Source organism: Pseudomyrmex gracilis, unplaced genomic scaffold, assembly GCF_002006095.1.
Source record: "Pseudomyrmex gracilis isolate BER0280 unplaced genomic scaffold, ASM200609v1 scaffold_339, whole genome shotgun sequence".
In the NCBI taxonomy this organism is placed as follows: Eukaryota; Metazoa; Arthropoda; class Insecta; order Hymenoptera; family Formicidae; genus Pseudomyrmex; species Pseudomyrmex gracilis.
Genome location: NW_018020923.1, coordinates 108,874 through 133,049, shown reverse-complemented (window position 1 = coordinate 133,049; position 24,176 = coordinate 108,874). Strand labels below are relative to the sequence as shown.

Sequence of the window (24,176 nt, the reverse complement as noted above, 5' to 3'; positions counted from 1 at the left end):
TGCAGTACAAAGTCCTCGAAACGCGATGTGTCTTTGCATACTGTTTCCTCGATTGTATTGTCGGTGGTACATTGTGAGCAATCCACAAGAGAAATAAGCTCACAATATACACCTATAAACGTTAAAGTAACATAACACTTTTTTAAGTCATTTGCATCGATTCCGGGTAATGACTGAAATAGCAGAGGTATTACGTGTGTTGGTCCTTCTGGAAAGGCGTGATCTATAAAATATGCACAAAAATAAAATTACATAATGTGAGAAAGTGTTCAAACTTGTTTGTATTTTTCTTTTCGTTTAGAGAATTACACACGCCCGCGCGCGTGCGCATATTATCTTGTATGTTTTTTTCGAAATAACGTTATTGTGTAGTGTTATCCTTTGTTAAAAACAATAAAAATAATATACTAAAAAATAAAATAATAAGTTTACATTTTATAACACTTTGTACGTATTTTCTTTCTTTTTTATTGTTAGATTTTTTTTTAATTTATGAAATATTTGAATATATATATTTGTTTGGGTGAAATTTACAAATGAGAAAAAAGTTGTAACAGGTTTTATACCTCCATTCATATATCTAGAACCTTGCACCATTTGTTGAGCTAGAAATGTCATGCACTTTATCGAAGGTATAAGTTTATGTGGTTTGATCAAAGAAGTAAATGTGGAATATGTTTCTTCTAGCACATACGGTATCACTAAATTCGGTCTTATCACAGCTAGATTTTGCAAAGTAGTATATTCAGTGGTAAATGTTTGCTCGTGATACATAACTACCATAGCCAATGGCAATACACTCTTAACAAAAGCATCGATATCATCATTAGTTAACTTGTAATTGTCTGGAATTGAAGTTTCCCATGTAGGGTTATTATATCTTTCTCTGAAATTATATAAACAGAAGTGAGACTTAATCAGTTCATTTATTCAATATCATTTATGTAGTGTATTGATTTTTAACGTAATAAATTAGAGAGTAATGTGATAAGTGAAAAGCACACATTTATAAAATTAGCGTCAAAGTATGAGCGATTTGTAGTTTGCAATTCATACAAAGGTGTTATTTGTCAGTGTAAATCTTTCGCGATTTGTAGTTGTCCATTCAAAATTTGTCATTTGTGATTCATAAGTGTTACGATAACATTCAACTATATACATGATTAAGTATGTATTCGCGACATGTTTAAACGGCGTAAGCAGACGTGTCTAAGCACAGATGTTTGCATAAAAAAACGCGAAATAAATGAATTTGTCATGGTTTGGGTTATGTCAGAAACACGGGTCACGAATCGCGAATAGTTTGACGCTTAACATAGTCACATACTTGCGTAAACGTATGAGAAACTCATCTGTAAGTATGGAAAGAAATTTAGTTAATTTTTTTGTCCAACGCTTATAATTTGCTGGATAAATATAGGTTTCTATAGTTTTCAAGAATTTATTTAAATACTTCTGCGCGTCTGAACCATTTCCCTGTAAGATGTATATATTAGAATGAATAAGCTTACTTTCTTCGTCCACAGTAATCGCATAATTTTTACCAAGGCTCCTACTATCCACCAACTTATCGGCGCTATACGAAAGGTAGATTTTCTATTGTCTGAGACATTTTTATACATTACAGGTAGATTTAAATATCGTATAAATCTAGAAAACATCACAGGTAAGTGCGGATTCCAATCAATATAACCGATATTGTCACGTGCTAATCGTCCCATTAAGTACAGTATACTGATGTCCCAGCTTGGCGAATTATGGAATACTTTCCACATATTCATAAGTTCATCAAACCATAAAAGATATCCAACAGAATGATGCTGAGGACGTAATTTGGTTGGTAACAAAATGGATAAAACATAAATACTCTTCCTCATTGCCGCATTAAACGGACAAAATGTTGGTCTTAATTCATCTAATATTTCTTGTGTGGCGGTCAGCTATTATAACCAATGTGAAGTAGATATATGTCAAATTTGGAAAAAATAATGTTTTTTGATTTTGAAAAAATTTTATATATGTATATATATACATATATGTATATAAAACTCTTACTGAAAAGTAAGTTACTATGTATCGTATGTCATCTAAGAACTGACGTAAGTTTAGATTATAATAATACATTCCTGGATCTGTAAATTTACATAACAGTTTATAGAAAGGTCTCCATGGAATTTCTAACTCATCGGGACTAATTAATTCTTCTTTCCTGTAAAAAAGTAAACTATATAAACAATTCATATCAAACACATTCCATAAACAATTGAACTGCAGCACCAAAACTACATAGCTATTCTTTTCAAACTGATCTCATTTTCTCACGAAATAGGGTTTCTAATGATGTTATACAACAAGAAATTATAAATGTCACTATGCACAGAATAATTTCAGATTGTTTCAAGTGCGCGCGCGCACACACGCACGCACGCACACACACACACACACGCTCACGCACACATTTACAAGTGTTTAAATTGACAATAATATTTAACTTCTATTTCTTACTTTAGTAAGGCTTTAAGCACCTTAGTACACTTCAACATAACACTTGCGTTCACTTTTGGTATAGTAATAATTTCATACATTAACTTCGCAAATATTATATGATCTTCTTTACTAAACATTAATCCATACACTTCTATATACCTGGAAAACAATTTAAGGTTAGTTACCACTATATAAAATAATTCAAATTATACTGTATCACTAAGCACAAAGGGATTATTCCTTAAAAACATAAAACCTGTAGAATATAATTTTCGTAACACATTCGAGACCAAAAACATACCCTGTAAGTCATGCATTGTATCACCCTTTTTAAACGATACCTCAGCATGTGGATCATATCATTACTTGCTTGACTTTATTTGCTACAATAAATTGTATGGGATGTTTTTGTGTGTTGTTATGTTTATATTATACCTGATATTGACCTTGAATAATACTGCTATTCTATAGCACATGTGACATGAAGTATAGATGCTTAGTACTGGCAGTCTTGATTCAAGGTCTTTAGAGACAAAGGAAACATAACACACACAAAAATCACAAGAATAAACAAATCAGTATAGCAAGAATTTCAAACCAAATCTCATTGGTATATCAAAACTAAGAAAATCCGTTATATTTTTTTCTGACACTATAAATACATTTTTAAATTTAAGTTTACTGTTATTTTTATTCCTAGATTTTTGTTCTTGTTTTGTATATTATGTTATTGGATCTGTATATTATTCTTTTATAAATATATTATTAACAAACAATTTTCTCAGAAATAGTTACTTTGAAAAAATTCGTATCTTACATTTTTTGCTAGACTGCAGATAGTAAAAAATACTTTGGGTACGGCAAAAGTCTCACTGCAAATGTTTCGAATCATCGTTTTATCATTATTTTTTGTTAAATATAGAGTAAAGATAGAATGATGCTTTGAACCATTTGCAGTGAGACTTTGACCGCACCTTTTGAATATTAACAAAGGTGCTGACACAACATATAAAATAATTCACATATAAATATATCTTTAGGTTTAGTAAATTATAAAAGATTTGCTTTTAAAAGCAAGACGTTCTCTCACATATATAATTGTTTCGTCCAAAATACACATGCTGGTTCAATTTCCCGAAGCATAACAGAACGTCCTAGATTCTCCTTGATCCTGACAAGCCATTCTAACGATTCTTTTTCTAATTGATCTTTGAAGGGTAATAGTTTAGTGTAACGCAACTCCTTTTGCGGATAATATCCTAGATTTGTCGTGAATGACATTTTTGTATTTATTAGTTAATTGCAATCGCGATTGCACACAACTATGCTCTTGTCACCGTGTATTTGTGTTTATAGCGAGCACTCAACTCCGATTAGATCAGTCCTACAGTCTTGCAAACTGATACTGTGCGATATGATTAAGATATAGCTTCATCGCACCTTGCGTTTTGGTACTGGGTTTAAAATTCAGTGATGCAAGATCGAAGCGAGGAGGAAGGAAACAATCGAGAGAATCGAAGTAGTGAGGACTCGCATTCCTGCTTGTGTACGTATCCCCACCTCGAGGCTCTCGTTGCTTTCCGGCTCGATCTTGCATCACTGACGATTCAAGTCGAAGATAGAAACCGGATGGACAAAAACTCATCCGTTTCGCGCATCTCTCCTACTAGAAAGTCCTTTCACTCTACAGCCATTGGTTGTGTTTCGCCAATCCTACGCGCAACACTATCCCCTTTTTGCTCGTTAGTACTTTCTTATCACTTATGCGCAGTAGAATTCTCTTCCATTTTCTTTTCCATTTGAACTTAAGGGCGGTGTTCCATTAACCAGATAGCTATAGCACGGAACGCGCGGAACTAACGCGACCAATAAACATTCTGGTTTTTTGTCTTCGCTTTTTTAGAGGTGTTTCTAGCTACGTACACGAGCGAAACTGTAGGTTTGTTCGCGTCGCATGTCCTAACATGCTTCTATATTGTAGGATGTTATGCCGAACAACACTTTTAAATATGCATATATACAGGGTGTCCCAGAATTGGTTTAACATCTCTCATACACAGGTAGAAGGAATAAAACTGAGGTGAAAAGTTCTATACCATTTTGCTAGATTCGCAATAGTTACCGAGATTTTAAGTAACAAAAATCCGCAAATAAGCGTGCATCAGGCTGTCTTACGCGCGTAGGACAGCCCGGCGCGCTTCACACAATTACATTTTAATATGTATATGTTATAGTATATNCTGTTATATTAGCTCCTCCCATATGTCGCTATGGGTAACACCGTTAGCGCGCGAAGCGCGGCGGGCAGTCTTACGCGCGTAAGACAGCCCGATGCATGCTTATTTGCGGATCTTTGTTAATTAAAATCTCAGTAACTATTGCGAATCTAGCAAAATGGTATAGGACTTTTTACCTCAGTTTTATTTCTTCTACCTGCCTACGAGAGATGTTAAACCAATTCTGGGACACCCTGTATATATATATATATGTGTGTGTGTGTGCTCACAGAACACTTTTATTACAACATATTTTTTTTGCAATATTTTAAAATTTATTTCGGGTGAGTATACGGGGTATACGTGAGATGCAAGCATAGCCCATCCTTGATGATTTTTAGAATAAAAAATTTAAATTCAAAATTTCATGTGTAAATTAACATGTGGACACATATATATATATATATATATATTTATGTATGCATATTTAAAAACATTTTTCGGTATAACATGCTGCAAATGCGGCTTTTATGACTTTATTATATTCTCTTTGTTTAAACTTCAGAGGTTTAAGTTCTTTAATTGATGCTTCTATTGTCTTTTTAATGAGAGAAAGGTCCGCGGTCTGCGCATAGGGGAATAGTGGGCAGAATGGGGAGAGTGTTGGACAGTGAGGGAACGCAAAGAAAGAACGCGAGAAAGAAAAATTTTTAAGCGTGTTTGATTGTTCACCGCAGGCGCACAAAGCACCTTGCGCGAGAGAGAAGCCATTATATTGTCTGCACCGTAACATTTGGGCTTCAGGTCGGCACCGTACTAGCGATATAGAAGTATTACATATATGGTCCCGTCGGAGAAGCGATGCGCAGAATAAACGAATTTGCGTTGGTTCGCGGACCTTTCTCTCATTGAAAAGACAATACTACTCGCTCCAACGTGCTCTTTTTCAATGAACAGAGTTGTTGTTGGCGCAAAACCACCATCACATTATATACAAGGTGTTCCAAAATTAATGTAACATTTTTTGTAGACAGGTAGAAGGAGGAAAACTAAGTCGAAAAGTCTTATAGTATTTTGCGAGATCTGCAATAGGTACCGAAATCTTAAGTAACAAAGATTCGCGAATAAGTATGCATCGGGCTGTTTCACACGCATAAGACAACCCGGTGCGCTTCTCGCGGTTACTATTTATTATGTATATGTAATAGTATATCCTGTTATATTAGCTTCTCCTATACATTGCTAACATCGTGAGCGCGCGAAGCGCGTCGGGCTATCTTACTCGCGTGAGACATCCCGATGCAAGCTTATTCGCAGATCTTTGTTACTTAAGATCTCATTACCTATTGCATATTTCACAAAATAGTATAGGACGTTTCGACTCAGTTTTATTTTTTCTACCTCTCTACAAGAAATGTTACGCCAATTCAGGGACGCTTTGTATATTGTAAGAGAGAGACTTAAGTAATTTTATTTTATTCATTACCTTAGTATACAATTGAAGAGGACTTGAATTACAAATCGAAACGTTTTAACAAAACTAATAACAACATAGTAAGTGTATTGCCGAACACTCTATCATTCGTTTCGAACAGCCGTTATTCAACTATATTAAAATATATATAGTTTGTAGTTACTTCGTGCCAAGTTTCAAAATAGTTAATTAAAAAATATGATATCGGAAGTGTTGCCAGTGCGAAAACCATTGGTTTATCTGTTTTCTGAAGTAAGGTTTTATCAGTAAGCTTTTATATAAACTTAATAATAAAATATATAATTAAAATTCAAATAACGGCTCAAGGAGATATTAAAAAAAAGGGAAAAACCACAGATACTTTTTTAAAGTATATAATTTGTAGTTATTTGTCGTGTTAAGTTTTAGAATAACTTATAAAAAAAATTATATCAGTTGCCGGTGCGAATACCGCGAACTACTACCTTGCCTCTTGATTCTCTATTTTTCTTTGTAACTCACATTTCCTGTTTATCTTTTTCTTTTTTTAAAGCGTCCGTACGTGCCATCTGTTAGCAGGCATATGAAAATGCACATATTTCGGCCCAACGACGAATGTAACGTTTCGTACACACGTGAAGTTCTCTTACCGAAATTTTAATAGTCGATATCTCCGACTAGAAGATACAAACAAAATAAACGCAAAAATAAGTATCTCTCTCTCGTTTGTTAATTTGAAAGCAAATCATGCATAATGTAACATATTTCGAAAACTCGGAGCGGACATTTATGAATGTCACCGAAGTATGATTTTCTATAGATATTTTAAAAAAGCCATGTGAATGTAAAAATGCAGCGTTTATACGATATGCACACTGTCGTGAAAATTATTGTTTCGTTTGTTTTTATAACAAATATCATCCTGCATTATGTATTGTCCCATTTAGTTCCAACAATTAAAACATGTTGCGTATATTTTTACATGTTGCGTACAATTAAGTATCCGCTTTGTAAAACCACAATTAGTAATTAGTAATAATCTAGGTTTACCGAAGTTTTTACATTACTAATTTTTTATGCAAAACAGTGCATTTTTCTAACATGCAATAAATAAATAAAAATCGTATTACTTCCAGTTATATTATACTGTAAACTTTTGAAAAAAAATTATATCGAGATTCGAACCAGCAGCGTCGACACTACTAACCTAGTACGCTACCGCTACGCTAACCGATCTCTGGTCAAAGAATCTATTCAATATCGTGGTAAAGTAACTCGAATTTTTCAAATTTGATTTTCTCACAACTGCTTGAGTAGTGCGTCTCATTACTTTACCCTGCAATACTCCACATAGGCATCTATCGATCCTATAAATTTCTTCCAAATCGATTGGTACAATGTCGTAGTCTCTCCTTGTAAGAGACAAAAGTGTTGTTTGACTTAATTCCGTCCTATCAACATATATATGTCATATAATTTCTTATAATATATTAAACTTAATGGCAATTCACACAAATGTCACTTGATCGGATTATATTACATCAACGTACTACATTTGTTACAGAAATACATTTTATTAAAAGTAGTGTTTTAATTATCTATTACATTAGCATAGAGATACTAGACAGTAGAAGTCCAACGAACACAATATTGACAGATAAGCTACACACTTTCCAAAAAATTCTAAAAAATGGAAAAACAGTGATGTATAGTGTAGTGTAGATTATGTACAATTTTGTATGTACAATTATTAATTTGTATTATATAACTATAAAATACATATATATATATATATTAATACGGTTCTCCATGCCAACTATCTGCCATTCAATATTTTCAAGGTAGATCCTTTTTCTGGTGAAAAGATCTGACACAAAAAAAAACAGCAAGACTGTAATAATTGTAAGTACTGTTGAAATGATTTTGTGTATACTGTGACACATGTGTCCATGTACAAAGTTAATTACATATAATTTATATATATATATAACTCGTATATATATATGTATGTATGTATATATTACATATATATACTCTTACGAAAAAGAACTACTGCCGATTACATATAAATAAAGTCAGTAATATAAATATTACTGACAATGACATAAGAATAGTATTAGATATTACAGAAATCACTGAAAATATTACTGGCAATTACACAGAATGCCAGTAATTTTTTCGTACCACTGCCGCAATATATTACTGCCAGTAATTCTTTTTCGTAAGGGTATATATATATATATATATATATATATATATATATATCTTATATAAAATCCAATGAATATATATACAATATACTTATATATACAATATATTATAATAAATATAATATTATTTCTTAAAGGTATACATGATTCATATATGCAATAAACAAGTATGTTGTAATATATACTTAACTACGCTCTATTAAAGAACTAGAATGTTATATCGGAGCACTATTGTAGAACAGTACGAGTGGCAGTGTTTAATTGTTTGTATTTTAAAGATTATTATAGTATACTTCGCCAGAGTTTTATATTATAATTTTGTCTTTTAAGAAAGTCTCAAGAAATCTATGCTGAATATATATATATATTAGGCAGGTAGTTGTAAATCATCATATACTTCTGTGTACAAAACCAGTAACAAAAGTCAGTAGTAAAATAATTTAGAAAAATACGAATAATATATTCGATCGTTAATCTTTTTAGAATCTAATATGTACTACTGATGTTCTTTCTCTAATTATATTTTTTTTTATTTATATTTATATTTTTTTCGTATGTGTACTTCTGATATTTTTTCTCTATTTATATTTTTTCTTATCCAAACAACTAATTGAACCGCATAGTTATTTTGCAATATAAGAAATAAAAGCATTCTAAATAACCTAAAACCAGTATCATGAGTCAGGTGATTTTTGGTTTGTTGCATGTTATGTTTGTTGACGTGTGCAAAATGAGAATTGGTTCTCTAAGTCAGTGTACACTTAATCGCTAAGTTTGCATAAGGACGTGAAAAACTAAGCACGTGAATACCGCCTACTACTGTTCATAGTTCCTATATCTCTATGCTGATTGCATTGTACTGTCACTTTATCAATCAAGCGTAATACGACAGTGATATTGTTATATTCTGCAAAATGTCCCATTGGTCATCCGTAAAATGTTGTGAATAATGCTTCATTCCAGTCGAGTTCTCGAAATGTGTTCGTTTAAAATCCTCCAAAGTTTTTCTTATTGTCGTCTATAATATAATTAAATGTTTCTAACTAACCAAGTGTGTATGTCTATTATTTTTTCACACATCATTTTAATAGCATTTGTCTGGATTAAATACATAGATCTGAATTATTTTGTATAATGTATAAATCAAAGAAACCAAATACCGGTATAGGTTGTGGATCGTTCATATGGCAATTAAGATGTTCGACAATTGAGGGCACATATTTAGGTACATCATAGGGATGAGCAGTAATAAAAGCGCACAATCCAAGCACACCACCATGACGTAAACGTATCGCACTTGTAGCAATTCCCGAAACATCTTCACAAGGTTTCTTCTTGTCGTACAATTGCGTCTTCGTTTTTCTTTTAAATTCCTCCTACAAAAACACAGCAATATGTAAATATTAATAATCATTATAGAAATTTGCATACTTACACACACAATAAAAATAAATCACATAGTATATGAGAAAAAGATTAGAAAACACATTTTGATAAAACTTGCCAGTAATTTCTCATAGTCCGTGATACATGTGCAGTGTATCAGACCACTGAGTACTTCACTAGCCTGCTCTCTGACTTCAAGACGATCATCCTCTAATAGGCGCAGTACAATAGTTGTTACGCAATCGATCCATGTGTTATCACTAAGAATTATGCTCATATTGTGAAAGACCAGTACTTGAAGATACTTTAAACAGTCAAGTCTAACAGACCATGATAAATGTTCGGATGTTGTTTTCACTGTTGTCAATATAGTTGACATATCTTCGGGTAGTACGAGTGCTTGTGCGAGAGGTCCTAGAGCGTTTAAACACAAATCATAGAGCTCTTCATCATTTTTCGAAGTTCCTACTTCACATATAAGTGGGAATAGCTGATAAAATTCTGGCAGTGCACAAAACATTGTGTGAAAGAAAGTACACTCAATCCACGTGCATACAATTTTTAAGATTCTTGTAAGTATTTCGTCTTGTAGAGATATGTGGTTCAATTCATCAAGTGTAAGAGTAGCTGTGTTGTCATGTATATCTTTTGTTTTTTCCGGATTCTCAGATTTATTTGCATCATCATTCTTTATGAGTTGGTTTAAATGCGGCAAGATCTTGTTTATTAAAGTTTGTATTCGCGGAGTTATGGAATCAAATGAGTTGCGTGAAATTTTAAGATCGGCCGTGAATATAGTAACTAGCATCGATCCGAAAGTGTTGCGAACACTTCGCATGAGATTGGTTACCATTTGATTTTCTAAACGCGTTACCAAACGACCCAGCAGTTCTGTTTTTCGCCATGTAGCTTGTTTGAGGACACTTTGTAGTATGTCCAATCGTGTGGTTTGTGTGAACGAAGTTTCTTCCAAAGACGATTCCTCCATAAGACATTCCAACAACCAGTGAGACCTATTCGGATCTATGTCTTTCTGTGACTCTGAGAAGCACTTTTTCCAGTTCATAGTAGTATCCATTGTCGCATTCGATATTACAGTTCTAATGATGGGCAACATCGCCTGCCACATATCACATGTCATCTGAAATGGCCAATGTTTAGCACCTCTGATGAGTCCGGCTATGATTTCTGCGGCACATCGTTGACTACTCTCGTGGCAATCTTTTACTAATCGCTCCAAATGCTGTAGAAAATGCTTCAAATGGACGATCCCATGATTGCAAAACAAGTATTTGAACAGCAAATATCTATACAAGTCGAATTTGACTACGTCGTCTTTACTGAAGTAATTTATAAGTTTTTCGACGTTCTTCGGATTATCGAAGAAAAGATGAACTTCTTTTTCGCAATCTGTCAGCTCGCGCGTTGCCGCGTCAAGACAAGGCTGCTTAGACGAAGGAGCGTCTACCTTCAAAACTTTTGGCCAAACATAATAACCGGTGTATTCTTCATGGACGTATCTAGGCACATCCCACTGTTCAGCGGTGAGCGGGCGAGTTTTATAATTGTACTGCAGCCACATATTATCAGGTCTTATCCCACACGTGACAGGTTGTGATTGTTGTTGTTTGCTTAAGGTATTCTTCTTAGATAGACAGTGTAACTTAACTTTCACCTTAATTAAAATATAAGAATGCTTACATGTACAATCTAAGAGTATTTGCTACACAAAATCTATACATTAAAAATTACCCTGATAGGAAACCATGTACGAACTTATGTGACAATATCTTGCACTAAAATTGTAATTTGTAATTATAAAGACATAATTTAAGAAATAGATGTAAAAACATTGATCTTTTCTGAAATATTTGTAATTGGTAGCAAAATTACTTTCCAAATACTATTTCGGCAAAAGAATAACGATATGGCGAATCATCTTAGCAGTATATTTGCAAAATTACTTTCACAAAGAAATTGTCAAATAATTGAGAAAAGAAAATCAGCTATGTGATGTTTAAAATATGTAGAAATATGATTGCGTATGAAGAAATGCAAGAAATCGGTGTCACTCATGATGTCATACTTGTGCAATATTTTCACAAATGTGCCTATTAGGGTACATACCTTTCGGGTACGTTTTCGCTGTTGTTGGTTCAACATACATGCCACTATTTTCGTAGCAATCTGTCTTTCCTGTACGGAATCGTGTATGAGAGCTTGCAAGAAGTAACGTGCTGCTTGCACGGGATACTTTTGATCTGGATGACGAATATTATATAAAAAACTTATTGCCATTAATCTATGCCGCCAGTGTAAACGTTTCTCCGATATACAACGTAACAGTTCGTCACGCAGACTATTATACGCTGCTAAGTTAGATTCGTTGAATTTTTTCAAGTTTTGCACACCATTCTGTATCATATTTTCATCGGGCTGTGGCAACAGTGGATGTGGATTGTGTTTCCATAAAGTACGCGCAACAGTCAGGCATCTATCGGGTACTTTTAATTCGATCGTGCACGTACCAAAGTTACAACTCATGTAGTGTGTAAGATTCTCCCTTAACTGAATAAGAGATTCTTTTTCAGATGGTTTGGAAAGTACAANGGCTGGCAACAATATCTTTAATACATTCCAGTCTTCTTTTACACGATCGGAATACATAATTTGAAGCAAAATATGTAAAACGCCCTGTTGGTTTGTAAGTCAAAAAGTTATATTAGGAGATTTTTCAACAGATAATCATTCTTAAAACAGCACTTAAATATATACCCAGCAAGCAATCTCTGCCTGCTCAGACCTTGGCAACAGAAACTGTGTGCAGAAACGCTACAGTACGGAAACATGCTTTGGTGCTGCCAAAACTGTTAGCACATAGAGACAAAAAACGCAATAACTTTGTTGGCACATACATGAGACTATTGCGGCCAAAATGATTCCATTTATGTTAGTGAAATTGATAACAAATAGATGGTCGATAGCAAGCAGATCTGCTTTAGCAATACTGTGACCAAACAGTCCGCAAAACCGTATTAGCATCTGTTTATGACAAAACGTTGACCGCAGTCGGGTCGATTTGTTGAACGCATTGACAACAGATTGCCACCAAACGCCAAGCAGATCTGTTCGTGCATATGTGCGGACTGTTTGCACGCAAGACTACTCGACTATCTGTTTGACATCTAGACAACAAAATGGCGATTATTTGCGATCATATCTGTCGTCTGTGTTGATAACAGATTGTTAACAAACATTGAACAGTCTTTTACAGTTAGACTTTGTTTATGCGGGCAATAACTGTTAACTTATGCTGGAACCGGTAAAGTTCAACTGTAAGATTTTAATACTTCTGTTTATACGCAATTCGGCAATAAAGCAATCATAAATTTAATGTATTATTCTTTGTTGAGTAATATGAAACAATAGGTGCTTTCCAGCTACGTACGGTCGACACTGTGTAACACAATGTCCACTAGTGTGAATGAGATACACTGATATGCTCTTTCTCACGCTACTAGACAGTATGTTATACATTTATCTTTAATTTTCTCAGAAATTTGACGTGTTAGGTCGATTTCGCCGCCGGATTCATTTTCAGTGACCAAAAATCCATTAAAAAACACTTTGTTTATTCAAGTATCAGCATATTAACAAAACATTTGTTCGCGTTGTAAAAATGTACTTTAAATTATATTTAAGAATAATAAGAAAAGTATTTTTATTTATTGTTGCAGATACATTTCATTGCAACAGTTTTAGTAAAATAATAATTGAAATAAATAATAAATGAAATGTAGGATAGCTTGAGAATAAATAGATAAAAATAATTATATGTTAGTAAGGAACACAAGTGGTCTCGCGAACTGAATGCAGGGGCTGCGAATATGAAGGTCTCGAGTTCACAAATCCCGCTATCACATTTAGGATTTTTCAGATTCGGTCTCTTTCAATGGAGTTCAGTGGTTGATCAACGAGCTGAATCAGGCTTCTAGAAATTAATTCGAGTGAAATCTCAAATTAATTTTCTTCCGATAAGGCGATATACCACTGATTTTCTTTTTTTTTTTTTTCTAGTAATTCTACTTGAATTCTAGGGGACAGATCTGATCTGCGTTTGGTAACAATCTGTCGGCGCTTCTAACGGCAGATTTAGTCTGTATTTGCTACTGTTTTGTTGACAGTTTTAGTAACAGATATGATGTGTATTTGACGCGATTTTGGCGCCAACAAACGATCACCAAATCTGTTCTGGATTTGGTGCGTCGCTTTGGCTTTGCTTTGCTAGTGGCAGACTTGTTATGATTTTGGTCTCATTTTGACATCTCACATGTTTGACAGATATGGTCGCCAAACCATATCCTAATGAGGACACACATGGATATGGATTTGGTCTACTAATTTCGCCGGCGGTTGGCGACAAAACTGCGACATCTCGCAACCAAATTGTTTGCTGGGTACAAATATATGTGTGCGTGTATATATGTATATCACATAATCATTACTTACTTTATACGCATTTTCATAGTTTTCGACATCTTTCGTCAAAATATCACACATATGAGGAGCAAAATGTTTAAGGGAATACGAGAAAAATGTGAAAGCATCACGGAAAAAAAAGTAACCTAGTCGACGAATTTGCGTGTATTTGCTTATAGCCAATGTAAATACCTCCATCATTATTTGTTTGTGAGTTTCTGTTAATATGCTTGAGTTTCTGATACGCATCAGTTCTCGAATATGTAGTTGCACTATACAGCGATTGCGTAATAATCTAAGTATGCGATTTTTGTTTCCTTCTAATTTATTTTCAAACATCTTCTTGGTGTGAGATACAGTTGAAAGGTTGCTTTTCACATTTTTTCCATAGTCCACATTTCCAAAAAACAGAGTTTCCCATATCTAAAGTTTAAACAGAACAATACACGTATAACTGTTCATGGATTATTCTTTACGCGCATAAAGTTTATTATGTACATACATGACATAAAGCCCAGAAACTTTTTGTATCGTCTTCTCTATTATCGAGCATTGTCCGTTGTACTTGGCTCATAATTCTAGCAAGATATTGCCTAACGTTGCTCCCATCAGGCATTGTAACAAATTCTGTCTTATCAAAATGACGTGGTACAGATATATTACACTCTACGGACGACTCGATTATTACAAGCGGGGTTTCTGACCATACTGGTAAAACAGCTACGGCTCCGGAAAGAATACATCCTATAATATGTAGGCTAATACACAGCTCCTCCCTGCAATTATTTAAATACATAAAAGTATCATCACATCATGTATGATCCATAAAAATAAAACAGTAACACAACTACCCTGATAGCCACCTGTCTGTATTTTTGCTGTCATGTTGCCGAAAACAAAACGCTTGTGTTTTCAGCAAATTTAGAACAAGGTGAGTCAGGCATTTGTCTTTAGTTTGACATGACACGTATTCAACATGTATTGCCGACAACTTGCTGTGTATTTGCCGTCAACGGTTTATCACTAACATAAAGAGCAACATGACAACAAGGTGCCAACAACACGTGTCATAAATTTCAGTAAAAATATAATATCGTCAAAAACGGACAAATATATATTCACTGACACATCGCTTTGTGAAAGGAGAGTTAATTAATTCGAGATTTCACTTAAATTAATCTTTGGAAATCTGATTTAGTACGTCGATCAACTCATTAACTCGATGAAAGGTACCAGANACGGAAAAAATCCTAAGGTGATGAGTGGGATTTGAACTGGAGACCTTCATATTTGCAATCCCTGCACTCAGTCCGCGAGACCACTTGTTTCTTACTAAAATACAATTATTTTTGTCTACTTATTCTAAAAGATGGTCATTCGTTTTCAACATTTAATGGACTACAAGATAGAATAAATATATGTCAACAGTTTTTACCAACCATACAACAGAAGTACAACCATTGGTGTCTTGTTTTGTTATCGTCATGTTTGATCTTATGTTGCCGAAAACGAATGACAAAGCAAAGAGTTTTCTATGAATAAAAGTCATTTTGTTGACAACATAATGAGCAATAGTTGCTCTTCGTTTGCTCTGAATCTGCTGACACAAAATGTCTCAAATTTGCCTTCGTGTTGTCGATTACGTATGACTATGCATCATGTATTCAGCAAATACACAGCAACTAGTTGAAAACTTCAGCTCAGCAGTAAGTTACATGATTTTGCAAAACATGCTTGGCTATCAGGGTAGTTCGACTACACTAGTTATTTCAATAAAACAATATATAGCGGTTAAAAGAATAAAAAGCTCTTGGTAAACTTACGAAGTTAATGTACTAGGATCTTTGCAGTACTTCTTAAGTTTGTCAGTGTGAACTATTAAATATCTTAAAAATATTTGTTTTACAGCAGCGAGTTCTTCTGCACCAGGAATATACCACTTTGGATCGAAGTTATCAACATCCACACCTTTACCCCAGTCTCTAACATGAAAATAATTGGGATCTTCATGAATTACTTTTTCAGGATACATAGTGATAGTTGATAAATGTGTGAGAATCTCTTTTAACAATGTACACGCTGTTATATTTTCATATCTCGGTCTCAAAATTAGGATGCGATCGAAAATCTTATACAAAGTATCCATGTANGGTAACAAATTATCGCCCGTCGTGTCGACAACTGCGGTTAATATAAGCATAGTATACAGAAGACGTTGATCTACAATATATTCCTTCGAAACATCTTCTATTTCGTTGACCAATGATAAAATTGTTTGCGCAAGCGTAGGGAAAAGTACCCGTAATGTTTCCCGTCCGTTACACTTAGCAAATCCTCTCAACATATATTGTGCTAATTCGCCTGTGATTTTGGTTTCAGAGATTCGTTCCGTCATGAATGTGCGCAATTTATTTAAAGCACTATCAAAAATCGTTTTGCTAGAGTTTGACAGCACAATTTCGCATGTATGTGTCACTACCAATCGGAAAGACGAATGAAACTCATCTGTCTTCCCATCCTTGCTATCGTTCTCGAACGAAAGGTTTCCTATTAGTTCAAACACTTTGTCTAAAAATTGCAGTACAAAGTCCTCGAAACGCGATGTGTCTTTGCATACTGTTTCCTCGATTGTATTGTCGGTGGTACATTGTGAGCAATCCACAAGAGAAATAAGCTCACAATATACACCTATAAACGTTAAAGTAACATAACACTTTTTTAAGTCATTTGCATCGATTCCGGGTAATGACAGAAATAGCAGAGGTATTACGTGTGTTGGTCCTTCTGGAAAGGCGTGATCTATAAAATGTGCACGAAAATAAAATTATATAATGTGAGAAAGTGTTCAAACTTGTTTGTATTTTTCTTTTTGTTTAGAGAATTACACACGCCCGCGCGCGTGCGCATATTATCTTGTATGTTTTTTTCGAAATTAAATTATTCTGTAGTGTCATTCTTTGCTAAGAACAAATAAAAATAATATACTAAAAAATAGAATAATAAATTTACATTTTATAACACTTTGTACATATTTTCTTTCTTTCTTGTTTTTAGAGGTTTTTTTAATTTATGAAATATCTCAATGAATTTGTTTGTGTGAAATTTACAAATGAGAAAAAAGCTGTAACAGGTTTTATACCTCCATTCATATATCTAGAACCTTGCACCATTTGTTGAGCTAGAAATGTCATGCACTTGATCAAAGTTATAAGTTTATGTGGTTCGATCAAAGAATTAAATGTGAAATATGTTTCTTCTAGCACATCCGGTATTACTAAATTCGGTCTTATCACAGCTAGATTTTGCAAAGCAGTATATTCAGTGGTAAATGTTTCCTCGTGATACATAACTACCATAGCCAACGGCAATACACTCTTAACAAAAGCATCGATATCATCATCAGTTAACTTGGAAGTGTTTGGAATTGAAGTTTCCCATGTAGGTTTATTATATCTTTCTCTGAAATTATATAAACAGAAGTGAGACTTAATCAGTTCATGTATTCAATATCTTTTATGCTGTGTATTGATTTTTAACGTAATAAATTAGAGAGGAATGTGATAAGTGAAAAGCACACATTTATAAAATTAGCGTCAAAATATGAGCGATTTGTATTTTGCAATTCATAGAAATTTGTTATTTGTCAGTGTAAACTTTTCGCGATTTGTAGTTGTCCATTCAAAATTTGTCATTTGTGATTCATAAATGTTACGATAACATTCAACAATATACATGATTAAGTATGTATTCGCGACATGTTTAAACGACGTAAGCAGACGTGTATAAGCACAGATGTTTGCATAGAAGAACGCGATGGAAATAAATGAATTTGTCATGATTTGGGTTTTGTCAGAAACACGGGTCACGAATCGCGAATAGTTTGACGCTTAACATATTCACATACTTGCGTAAACGTATGAGAAACTCATCTGTAAGTATGGAAAGAAATTTAGTTAATTTTTTTGTCCAACGCCCATAATTTGCTGGATAAATATAGGTTTCTATAGTTTTCAAGAATGTATTTAAATACTTCTGCGCGTCTGAGCCATTTCCCTGTAAGATGTATATATTAGAATGAATAAACTTAATTTCTTTGTCCACAGTAATCGCATAATTTTTACCAAAACTCCTACTATCCACGAACATATCGGCGGTATACGAAATGTAGATATTCTATAATCTGAGACATTTTTATACATTACAGGTAGATTTAAATATCGTATAAATCTAGAAAACATCACAGGTAAGTGCGGATTCCAATCAATATAACCGATATTGTCACGTGCTAATCGTCCCATTAAGTACAGTATACTGATGTCCCAGCTTCGCGAATTATGGAATACTTTCCACATGTTCATAAGTTCATCAAACCATAAAACATATCCAAGAGAATGATGCTGAGGACGTAATTTGGTTGGTAACAAAATGGATAAAACATAAATACTGTTCCTCATTGCCGCATTAAACGGACAAAATGTTGGTCTTAATTCATCTAATATTTCTTGTGTGGCGGTCAGCTATTATAAACAATGTGAAGTAGATATATGTCAAATTTGAAAAAAATAATGCTTTATGATTTTGAAAAAATTTTATACATATGTATATGTGTATATATGTATATAAAACTCTTACTGAAAAGTAAGTTACTATGTAACGTATGTCATCTAAGAACTTATGTATGTTTAGATTATATAAATACAGTTTTTTAAATTTACATAACAGTTTATATAAAGGTCTCCATGGAATTTCTAACTCATCGGGACTAATTAATTCTTCTTTCCTGAAAAAAAGTAAACTATATAAACAATTCATATCAAACACATTCCATAAACAATTGAACTGCAGCACTAAAACTACATAGCTATTCTTTTCAAACTGATCTCATTTTCTCACGAAATAATTTTTCTAATGATGTTACACAACAACAAATTAGAAATGTCATTATGCACAGAATAATTTCAGATTGTTTCAAGTGCGCGCGCGCACACACGCACACACACATTTAAAATTGTTTAAATTGACAATAATAGTTAACTTTTATTTCTTACTTTAGTAAGGCTTTAAGCACCTTAGTGCACTTTAACATAACACTTAGATTCACTTTTGGTATAGTAATAATTTCATACATTAACTTCGCAAATATTATATGATCTTCTTTACTAAACTTTAATCCATACACTTCTATATACCTGGAAAACAATTTAAGGTTAGTTACCACTATATAAAATAATTCAAATTATACTGTATCACTAAGCACAAAGGGATTATTCCTTAAAAATATAAAAAATGTAGAATATAATTTTCGTAACACATTCGAGACCAAAAACACACCCTGTAATTTATGCATTGTATCACCTATTTAACCGATACTTCAGCATGTGGATCATATCATTACGTGCTTGAATTTAGGTGCTACAATAAATCGTATGGGATGTTTTTGTGTGTTGTTATGTTTATATTATATCTGATATTGACCTTGTATAATACTGATATTCTATAGCAAATGTGACATGAAGTATAGATGCTTAGTATTGGCAGTCATGATACAAGGTCTTTAGAGACAATTGAAACATAACACACACAAATATTACAAGAATAAACAAATCAGTATAGCAACAAGTTCAAACCACATATCAAACGTAAGAAAGTCCGTTATATTTTTCTGACAATATAAATACATTTCTAAATTTAAGTTTACTGTTATTTTTATTCCTAGATTTTTGTTCGTGTTTTGTATATTATGTTATTGCATCTGTATATTATTCTTTTATAAATATATATTTAACAAACAATTTTTTCAGAAATGGTTAATTTGAAAAAATTCGTATCTTACATTTTTTGCTAGACTACAGATAGTAAAAATACTTTGGGTACGGTAAAAGTCTCACTGCAAATGTTTCGAATCATCGTTTTATCATTATTTTTTGTTAAATATAGAGTAAAGATAGAATGATGCTTTGAAGTATTTGCAGTGAGACTTTGACCGCACCTTTTGAATATTAACAAAGGTGCTAACACAACATATTAAAAAAATAAAAATAATTCACATATGAATATGTCTTTAGGTTTAGTAAATTATAAAAGATTGGCTTTTAAAAGCAAGACGTTCTCTCACATATATAATTGTCTTGTCCAAAATACACATGCTGGTTGAATCTCCCGAAGCATAACAGCGCGTCCTAGATTCTCCTTGATCTTGACAAGCCATACTAACGATTCTTTTTCTACTTGATCTTTGAAGGGTAATAGTTTAGTGTAACGCAACTCTTTTTGCGGACAATATCCTAGATTTGTCGTGAATGACATTTTTTTATTTATTATTTAATTGCAATCGCGATTGCACACAACTATGCTCTTGTCACCGTGTATTTGTGTTTATAACGAGCACTCAACTCCGATTAGATCAGTACTACAGTCTTGCAAACTGATACTGTGCGATATGATTACGATATAGGTTCATCGCACCTTGCGTTTTGGTACTGGGTTTAAAATTCAGTGATGCAAGATCGAGGCGGAGAGGAAGGAGACAATCGAGAGAATCGAAGTAGTGAGGACACGCATTCCCGCTTGTGTACGTATCCCCACCTCGAGACTCTTGTTGCTCTCCGGTTCGATTTTGCATCACTGGTCTAGTTTCCACCGAAACCCTCAATTCGGTTTCACTCTGGTACGGATTAAATTTAGTGTTCCGTTTCCATTGGAAGTAGAGTACTTATAGATCAAAGCGGAAGCGAAATCAGCGCAATTTGACAGGTTTCCTTTGACTTAAATTTGATTCTACGTCGCATTAGGTGTGAATTAATGCTTCGGTGGAAGCTAGACCACTGACGGCTTAAGTCGAAGTTAGAAACCGGATGGACAAAAATTCATCCGTTTCGCGCATCTCTTCTACTGTCTTTTCAATGAGAGAAAGGTCCGCGACTGACGCAAATTCGCCTGTTCTGCGCATCGCTTCTCCGACTGGACGCGGAGAAAGCCCCTTACTTCTTAGCGCTGTACTTTTCGTGCAGGTATCAGTGCCCGTTATTATTCTGTAATTAGCAGAATGATGTATGGGCGGACGTTCGAGCCCAACAGGTACAAAAAAAGGAATTGTTTGAGTGCAATTATCGTCGACATATTTCGTTGCGTAGCACGCAACGCTCTCTCCATTCTTTTCATTATTCCACCCCTATGCGCAGGCCGTGGACCTTTCTCTCATTGAAAAGACAGTACTAGAAAGTTCTTCCACTCTACAGCCACATTGGCTGCCAGCGAGTATCTCGCCAATCCTACGCGCAACAGTATTCCCATTTCACTCGTTTTTTTATTGTTTTATGCACAGTAGAGTTCTTTTCCAATTTGTTCTCGATTTGAACTTAAGGTCGGCGTCTCATTAAGCGGATATCTATAGCGGCACGGAATGCGCGAGACTAGCGCGGCCAGTAAACATTGTTGTTTTTTTCGCTTTTTTTGGTGTGTTCCCAACTACGTACACAGGCGACGCTGTCTTTTGATAGGAAAACGTTTACTAAATTATGTGACGAAATCTTGCACTAAAATCGTAATTTGCAATTATACAGATATATTTTAGGAAATAGATGTAAAAACATTGATCTTTTATAAAATATTTGTAGTTGTTTGCAAAATTACTTTCCAAATACTATTTCGGCAAAAGAATAACAATATGGCGAATCATCTTTGCAGTATATTTGCAAAATTGGTTTCAAAAAGAAATTGTCCAATAATTGAGGAAATATTTTAGTTATGTAATGTTTAAAAGATGTAGAGAGAAATATAATTGCATATGAAGAAATCAACGTAATTTATATATGTACTTATGGATATGCAGAACGATATTTTTGTAATTTTTGACAAATAGTATTTACAAAATTTTATTTCAACAAAATTGGTGCGTTACGGCGAATTATCTTAGTGCAATCATTGCAAAATCGTCGTCATTCATGACGTCATTTCTGTGCAACATTTGCACAATTTGCCTATTGGGGAATGCGCTTTTTTTCAATGAACAGACCCAAGTAGCATAAAAACGTTCTCAGAATGTTCGGCGAATGTTAGAATAGTAACAGTAAAAACCGTTTTTGTTATGTTAGAAGTTCGCTCAGGACTAACATTCTCCTAACATTCAGCAAACATTCTCAGAACGTTTTACTGAAACGTTCCCGTAACATTCGGCGAACGTTACACAGAGAGAACAAAAAAATTTTTCGCGGCTTGCGTTTTTACACAGCTTCAAGATTTCAACTGAATTAATCTTTGAAGGCCCGAGATTCAGCTCGCCAATCAACCAATAAAACTCTATTGAAAGAAACTGGATCTGAAAAAAATCTTAAGAAGATGGCAGGATTTGAGAACTCGAGACCTACCGCATTCACAGCCCCTGCACTCAGTCCGCGAGACCACTTATTCCTTACTAAAATGTGATTATTTTTATATACTTATTCTCAAGCTATCCTATACACATTTTATTTATTATTTCTTTAAATTATTATATTAATTAAATAATATATATTGCAATAATATATTGCAGTGTAATGTACCCTTGCAACAGTGGATAAAAATATTTTTCTTATTATTATTAATTATTTATTATTATTAAAATTTAAAATACATTTTTACAGCGCAAAAGTTTTTGTCTCAAACAATGTTATATTTGTGTCAAATATATTTTATGTTACATTTAATTAATTAACGTTCGCCGAATATTACGGGAACGTTTCAATAAAACGTTCTGAGAATATTCGCCAAATGTTACCCAATTACGAGAACGTTTTTATGCTACTTGGGTAAATCTTAAATTTGTATAAAGTTTTAAAAAATTTCTAAACGTCCTCCGAATGTTCTCAGACTAACATGTAGGATCCAAGAAAAGTCGCAAATCGTAACGTTCTCCTCGTTTAGGTACGAACATTTCAAACTTATATTAGTTCAACATGTTAGATCAGTGTTCGGGGTCTAACATAAAACATGTCTAACACAAAATTAACATTCGCTGAACGTTTTCATGCTACTTGGGGAAGGTGTTGCCGGCGCGAAATTACCATCACGTTATATGCAGGGTGTCTCAGAATTAGTGTAACATCTCTTGTAGAAGGGGTAAAACTGAGTCAAAAAATCGTATACTAGTTTCGAGATTCGCAATAGTTACTGAGATCTTAATTAACAAAGATCCGCGAATAAGCATGTATCGGGCTGTTTCACGCGCATAAGACAGCCCGGCGCGCTTCCCGCCGTTACCATTTATTATATATATGTCATAATGACTCTGTTCTGTTATTGTTGGTAGTACTGAAAAATTTATAGTGATATGAATCTGTAGATTTTTAGTACTGCCAGTAAAAAACGAGCGCAGCCAGTATATGCATAAGACGTATAATGGCTGCTTTCCTTTTAGGAGACACAGTCGACACAAGTCGACACAAGAGTCATTCTGTCTTTGTTTCTCACTGAATACCGAACAAATACAGAATGACTTTTGTGTCGACTTGTGTCGACTGCGTCTCCTAAAGTCTCTTGCACAATGGACGGAATAGCGATAGCGATAGAAATAACAAAAGTTTTAAAGAGTTTATATTTAAAAATAAAGGTAAGAACAGCGGAATCTAACATACAAAACTACACATGTATCAATGCAGATCAGAAAATCGGAATAAGCAATAGCGACAAAATTTCCGACGAGTTGGAATTCTGTGTTAAAAACTGTGTTATTTCTATCGCTATCGCTATTCCTTCCATTGTGCAAGGGGCTTAAAAGGAAAGCAGCCAATATATAGACTGCGCGTTTAGCTGAAAAGATGGGTGTGTTTAGCCGAAGTTAGCGCTACGTAGCGGCTTCATGTAGCAGTTGCAATTGCTGCGTTACTTCTGCTGGACAGTATTGCTACGCGCAGCATGTTCTAAGTAGTGGCCGCCATTTACAATAATACCGTCCCAATTATAATACTT

General features: G+C 34.0%; 2 protein-coding genes across 3 annotated transcripts; both read right to left on the bottom strand.

Annotated features, from left to right (window-relative positions):
• Window positions 1–8: 8 nt before the first annotated feature.
• LOC109860170 (proteasome activator complex subunit 4A-like) lies at window positions 9–3,889 on the bottom strand (the record flags this gene model as incomplete). The annotated part of the gene is made up of 7 exons (XM_020439076.1): window positions 3,578–3,889; window positions 2,506–2,646; window positions 2,056–2,209; window positions 1,545–1,940; window positions 1,328–1,476; window positions 567–886; window positions 9–223 (listed from the first exon to the last, which is right to left on the bottom strand). Coding segments are annotated over exons 1-7 (1,566 nt in total), but the record flags the coding sequence as incomplete, so codon positions are not given.
• A 4,724-nt stretch (window positions 3,890–8,613) lies between these two features.
• On the bottom strand, window positions 8,614–20,644 carry LOC109860166 (proteasome activator complex subunit 4B-like). Of its 2 annotated transcripts, none has more exons than XM_020439064.1 (13): window positions 20,347–20,644; window positions 19,280–19,420; window positions 18,864–19,011; window positions 18,353–18,748; window positions 18,136–18,284; window positions 17,371–17,690; window positions 16,055–17,030; window positions 14,734–15,007; window positions 14,262–14,654; window positions 11,880–12,446; window positions 9,871–11,427; window positions 9,527–9,742; window positions 8,614–9,384 (listed from the first exon to the last, which is right to left on the bottom strand). In XM_020439064.1, exons 1-13 carry the CDS (start codon window positions 20,535–20,537, stop codon window positions 9,241–9,243), a joined length of 5,472 nt encoding a protein of 1,823 aa, XP_020294653.1. In that variant the 5' UTR covers window positions 20,538–20,644; the 3' UTR covers window positions 8,614–9,240. The 2 variants fall into 2 exon arrangements, with proteins under 2 accessions (XP_020294653.1, XP_020294655.1); XM_020439066.1 differs by lacking the exon at window positions 20,347–20,644 and adding an exon at window positions 19,563–19,636.
• Between the last annotated feature and the right edge of the window lie 3,532 nt (window positions 20,645–24,176).